Here is a 5,953-nt window from a genome sequence, read left to right on the forward strand (position 1 = left end):
AATAAAAAAAATAATTAGACATATACATGTCCGCGTCAAATACGACTTGAACAGCGAAGATGACAACGCACCGGCTTATAACATATTCTGAAATTTATAACAAAATTACTAAAATGTTTAATTTTTACTATTATACTTTAACTCTTGAGTTTTTGAAATTTCAGTGAAACATAGGTTATAGATACTAGTATACTACTATCATAATAGTACCATTATTCTGTGCTTTTACCGTGCGTGAAACACAAATAAAATGAGGTAAAACAACGGTTATATCTTAAACCGTGGGTAAAACAGAATACCGTGGTAAAAATGATCAGCCCATATCAGTCATATCTACCTGATAAGTCGTTCTCGTTCATATTGACATAATATTATATTCCGATTGATAAATATTATATTATGATTTATGGCAACATGACTAATGAACCTTATGTACTAAGGCACTAAGCCTATACTACAATTATTACAATAATAGATTAATTGCTATCGAGTTTTCAGGTAAGAGCGAAAAAAATTAATATTCGTACCTAATAGGTGCAGTGAACTAGTGACGCGCGAACGTGCAAAAATCGTAAAATAGCGAACTTCATTAAGCTATAACTTCGAAACTAAGTCCGACCGCCCAAATTCTGACTTCACCATCGTTCTCAGTATAGTTAACTACATAAGTCTAAAAAAAAAAAATTGCAAAAAAAAGGGTGTCCCGGTAAAAGTAACAAATACCAATTTTTCATACAAAAAGTGTCGTTGAATATACAATTCTGAGGTTTTTAACAATTTTGGACAGCTATGTAAATCAGCTAACGCATTTATTCCTAGACAAATTGTAGGAAGCAGTTGTTTCTGTAAAAAATCACAGCATGCATTTTTTACTTCTTGTAATTGCAAAAGATTTGTCGCTGGTAACAAAACCTTGAGGAATGAACATTGAACAACTTAAATGTTATTATCTGTAAGAATAGCAATCTTTATCTACTATTACCTGAACATTATTTTCAGTGACTACAATTTCTCCAGAATAAATAAAATTGACTAAGAGCTTTAAGGCAGTTGAACTTAACTCTCTTATTACAACAAGATCTTGATTCTTTTCTTTAAAATGTGTAAACATTGAATGAAAATACTGACTACCCGATGCTAAAACCACTTTATGAGCAATTACAACTCCACCGTCTTCTGTTTCTAGTTTAATATCACATAAAACTTCATCGCTAAAAACAAAATTTTGTTACAATATTTATCTAGCACTTAAAATTACTTAGTACTTACTCTCGTAAGGATTGTAAAACCTCAAATATTGCAGCATAAGACGATTTTTTATAAATGTATTTTGCTGAATCACATACACTGGGCATTGGTATTGGATGTAGATTTTGCATTGTAAAATGTATATTAACTTCAGGGCTTGTGTTGGCGCCGAGTCCCGGTGCTACCTACTTATATTTGCTGATACCGGACCACGACTCGCGATGCGTTGGGGTAAGAATAAAGGTGACCAGGGATTTAATTGTTTCAAATAACGCTATTTTTTGTACAGGCAACAATAATAAATATTATACATAAATTACAAATGTATAAACAGCCTATTTATAATAAACAAAATGTAATGTAAGAACACTGAACAATAGCACAATACGCATAGATAATAGAATCTATCGACTATCACCTCGAATATTATCTATGGTTGGATCGTTAGGAAGTTGTACCAATTTAAATAATTTAATCTATTCCATGGTTGCACACTGTAAGAACAAGTTTTTGTCGAATGTGGACAGACTGTGCCAATGCTATCAAAAGTTTGACAGTGATTTGTTTTTGTTTACACTGTGAAATGCGAATGCACTTCCGTAGTTCCGTCGCCTGCGATAATCGAAACGCTCGTAACTGCATTTTAATTAGTATTTTTTTTGTTATTATTATTATTTCCTAAATATTATGGTTTTGTTAATGATTTTTATAATGTGAAAAACCGCAATGGGACCGCTCACACGTCTCCGCGACGTACTCGTTACGCCCAAACGAGGTAAATTACAGTCAACGATAGTTCCTAATGTCTACTACACTTTTATGGTCTCCGCGACCGCTCAATAAACGAATCGAATAATATTATGGAACATCTATTGATACTGCCACTGTTGCTGACCATCGTCGATTGCAAACAATTCGATTTGTATTTCGATGCCAACGACGTGGAACCGTTGATGGGCTTGGCCGCTCGACTGTACTATGTGCGAGGTGGCCAGCTCAACGTCAATGCTATGCAATACGCCTTGGAAGTACCGTCGTTTGTCAACACTTTGAACTTGACGTGGAGCTCCAAGAGTACTCTGTTGTACAAAATGTCTTTACAGGCTGACAAGGATATCGTGGTACCGAAACTCAATACGGCTCAAGAGGGTACCTTGCCTGACATGCCGTCTGTATTCTCCGTATCTTTGCCTTGCGCAGTGAAGTCTGGCAACGCTGAAGTTAGTCTGTCAATTCAAATGTCAGAGAATTGGCCAAATGATGTCACTGATGTCAATCTTGTGTTCAAAAAATTTTGCCTAGATCAACGTCCCAACGAAACAACTATTGTTCCTGAAACAGATTCTTCCGTACCGCCTTACTACGAACCATCATTTTATTACCATATGATATCTGCTGCGTCCTCATTAGTAGCATTAGCCATAATTTGTTGTTTGGCCACCACTTATCACCGTGATAAAGCACGAGATCTCATGATAATTAAAGGTTTCCAGAACAATGAAGTAAACATGTTTTTAAAATCAGCACTTAATTCAAGCAACAAGTTCAACCAAAAATCATTACCTGGGTCAAAAACCAAAGTGAAAGATTTACATGAATGCATTGTGGAGTTGAGTGTACAGAGGCAACGAGTTAGATTACAGAGCATTGAACTGGAAGGTACTTTTGGACGAGTTTACAAAGGTCTGTACACAGATGTCAATGGAAAAGATGAAGATGTGTTTGTCAAGACTGTAACCGATCAAGCGAGTGCTGTACAAATATCTGTGCTATTACATGAAGGACTGAGTATGTACGGACTTAATCATAAAAACATATTAACAATTCAAGCAGTGTCTGTTGAACAACATGTAGAACCTTTTCTTCTGTATGCGTTCAACAATAATAAAAATTTAAAGAAATTTTTACAAAACTGTAAGACGTCTGAAAGCATTTCATACACATTAACAACTAGAGAAATAATTGACATGACACTACAAATAATAACTGGTATGCAATATTTACATAAAAACAGACATCTACACAAAGATGTCGCGGCAAGGAATTGTCTTGTCAACCAAGATTTAAAAATTCAGATAGCCGATAATGCTCTGTCAAGGGATCTGTTTCCCAGTGACTATCATTGTCTAGGGGATAACAAGAACAGGCCGATAAAATGGATGGCTGTCGAAAGTTTAGAACACAAGAAATTTAGTACTGCCTCAGATATTTGGTCGTTTGGGGTCCTACTTTGGGAACTCTTGACTTTATGCCAGCAACCATATGCCGACATTGATCCATTTGAAATGTCGGCTTACCTTCAAGACGGTTTTAGATTAACTCAGCCAGTCAACTGTCCCGATGAACTGTTCACTGTGATGGCATGCTGCTGGGCCTTAGCCCCTAATGAAAGGCCAACGTTTTCTCAACTATCTATATTTATGAATGAATTCAACAATCAACTTGTTAAATTTGTATAAAATTTACTATTGACTTATGTTTTGTATTGCAGTTGTGATAATTTTTGTTTTATTTATTTATTTTTATTTGCTCCTACATAAGAGTTAAAGTGTACATATAAATTATTTCTAATGCTTTAAATTTTATTATTATTTATTAAACAGATTGTTTAATTGCGAAATGGTGTCTCTTGGATTAATAACTGTATGTCCAATCACTCTTGGATCATTGAAAATTTCGTGATCGTTTCCTCCGACAAATGTTTTATCCCCGAAAAAATGTATGTTTTCTTTAAACTCGTCCTCAACATAGCGTAGACAAAATCTCTTATCCCATCCTATAGGAAAACAGTCAAAACTTATTTGGCCACCTAAACAATAATAATTGTGTTACAAAACATGATATGAATACATCAATAATCAATATAATTGAATTAAGTACAAACCAATACTGTAAGTTAAACCAATATCTGGTAAGTTTTCTTTAATGCTTTCAATGAATTTCTTTCTAATGTTATGAACTTTATCATACTCTTCAAAATTGTCACGTTCAATTTTTGAGCATGACCGACCAACAGGACTGATATTGATCATGCCAGTTCTAAATTCTACAAAATTTCCACGTTTCACTGGCAATTGTATTTTTGACATGTAACCCAATGCAAAGTTAATAAATGTCTGCAGTTTTTCTTCACCCAAATAATCAACAATTGTCTATAAAATAAAAACATACCTTTGAATATTATTACACAAAAAATCTACATTTAATATTGTATTAAAGTACCTACATATTTTGTTTAGTACTAGAGTACTAAAATTTAATAGAAGTATTTTGATATTTGATTGTTCTTACTTAAAAAAAAAATTGTTAATCTAAAATGAATAAGTTTTTATAAATCATGTTCAAAATGTGTGGTAGTAATTTTAAATTTCCACTAGTTATTTAAATGCTTACCACTAGTCTATATATATGGCTATTGGCTTGTCCTTTGGAATAACAAGCAATACAATTCACAAACATAATTATAATAATTATCCAATTAATTACTGTGTATCTAATAAGTACCTAATAACGATTGTATGTAATTCAATCAATTTTTACCTATCTATTTACAATCTTTAATTATTTTCTAATGGTCAAATTAATTTATAATATATAGACCAGCACAAAAGTATTTAAAATATGAATACATTTATTTAAAAGGTTGTGTTACGTGTCATAATAGGTTAACATACTTGCTTTTTTAACTCTTCGCCATTCTTGAACGCAACTAGGCCGTTTTCTGCGAATACATAGTCAAATTGAGCTGTGTCTGAACAAATAAGAAACAAGTTTATTTAGCGAAATTATTTTTTGAAAATGGAACAGCAACTAGACATTAGTAGTCTTACATTCTGGGCCTCCAAGCTGTTCTTCTATCTTTGATATATCTGAACCACTCACCAACCCAATGAGTGTTTTTTTCTTGAGCTCGTCGACCATGAACGACCTCACAGATGGATCTATTGGCTACAAAATGTTTGAAACATTAAGAAACTATAGTACAACCATCTGAGCGATATAAGGGATAGTTCAGGGATATCATACCTGTCTAGGATCTGTGACTGTACCGTCGACATCGAACAGACAAATCGTACTTCTATTCATCGTTAGAAATTCAAAAACTTGATTACTAATCGCTTCTAACCACACACATGCACACACACACAATCTTATTATTATAAATATTTAATAATAATATGTGAGTGTACAAGGAATGAATATTTACCTGTTGCACACCAGTTTGATCGTTCCGCTTAATAATCTATTGACAGTGATCGACGCCATTTCAGTTATAATTTTATGATTTAAAAACCTCAATAGTTGAACGATCTGTTTAAAATATAAAAATATCAACTAAAAAGTCCACATATTCAAAATTCACGTCACGACGCGGTGGTTTTATCACGAAATTGTTGTTACCACTTACCTTAGACATATATTTATGTTATTATATTATTCTGTGGTCGTTACATCTCGATGGATAGTTCCTAATTATTTGTTATCAACGAAAACTGCGTAAAAAGTCCAATAGAGCGCGCTAGATAACCCCTCTTCCGATTTCGTTTATATTAAATTAAGTAGTGAAGTACCTACCTATTAAAGGAGCACACAACACAAAAAAAAAAAATAATTTAAATTATTTTTGAATGTTAAGTTATTGTAACTATGGCTATATGAAATGATTTGGTGAAAATCCGATGTAAAAAAAAATTATTACTTTAAG

At 33.1% G+C, this 5,953-nt stretch overlaps 3 protein-coding genes across 5 annotated transcripts in view; 1 reads left to right on the forward strand and 2 right to left on the reverse strand.

Annotated features, from left to right (window-relative positions):
• The window catches only part of LOC100570412 (kelch-like protein 2), a 3,662-nt gene extending 2,013 nt beyond the window's left edge, over positions 1-1,649 (reverse strand). The window contains exons 1-3 of the mRNA XM_029487302.1: positions 1,270-1,649; positions 983-1,211; positions 737-912 (exon numbers count right to left, since the gene is read on the reverse strand). Coding sequence (XP_029343162.1) covers positions 737-912; positions 983-1,211; positions 1,270-1,379 — 515 coding nt within the window. The 5' untranslated portion in view covers positions 1,380-1,649. The remainder of the gene's footprint in view (positions 1-736; positions 913-982; positions 1,212-1,269) is intronic.
• A 180-nt stretch (positions 1,650-1,829) lies between these two features.
• LOC103310684 (tyrosine-protein kinase RYK) lies at positions 1,830-3,868 on the forward strand. Its single transcript, XM_008189779.3, has one exon. It carries the CDS (start codon positions 2,109-2,111, stop codon positions 3,705-3,707), a length of 1,599 nt encoding a protein of 532 aa, XP_008188001.1. The 5' UTR covers positions 1,830-2,108; the 3' UTR covers positions 3,708-3,868.
• On the reverse strand, positions 3,465-5,669 carry LOC100164437 (phosphomannomutase). Of its 3 annotated transcripts, none has more exons than XM_001945588.5 (6): positions 5,456-5,659; positions 5,275-5,326; positions 5,079-5,196; positions 4,923-4,999; positions 4,133-4,400; positions 3,465-4,057 (listed from the first exon to the last, which is right to left on the reverse strand). In XM_001945588.5, the coding sequence occupies exons 1-6, from the start codon at positions 5,512-5,514 to the stop codon at positions 3,837-3,839; spliced, it is 795 nt and encodes a 264-aa protein (XP_001945623.2). In that variant the 5' UTR covers positions 5,515-5,659; the 3' UTR covers positions 3,465-3,836.
• Positions 5,670-5,953: the final 284 nt, after the last annotated feature.

The sequence above is a fragment of the Acyrthosiphon pisum genome, chromosome A1 (genome assembly GCF_005508785.2).
Source record: "Acyrthosiphon pisum isolate AL4f chromosome A1, pea_aphid_22Mar2018_4r6ur, whole genome shotgun sequence".
Classification (NCBI taxonomy): Eukaryota; Metazoa; Arthropoda; class Insecta; order Hemiptera; family Aphididae; genus Acyrthosiphon; species Acyrthosiphon pisum.

What these genes read in the sequence shown, in the direction of transcription:
- LOC103310684 (XM_008189779.3), top strand. Translation starts at nt 2,109, where the DNA reads ATGGAACATCTATTGATACTGCCACTGTTGCTGACCATCGTCGATTGC.
- LOC100164437 (XM_001945588.5), bottom strand. Translation starts at nt 5,514, where the DNA reads ATGGCGTCGATCACTGTCAATAGATTATTAAGCGGAACGATCAAACTG. An exon ending in ACAGCTTGGAGGCCCAGAAT is followed by an intron (nt 5,000 to 5,078) that starts GTAAGACTACTA and finishes TTATTTGTTCAG; the next exon opens with ACACAGCTCAATTTGACTAT. An exon ending in TGGTTTAACTTACAGTATTG is followed by an intron (nt 4,058 to 4,132) that starts GTTTGTACTTAA and finishes ATTATTGTTTAG; the next exon opens with GTGGCCAAATAAGTTTTGAC.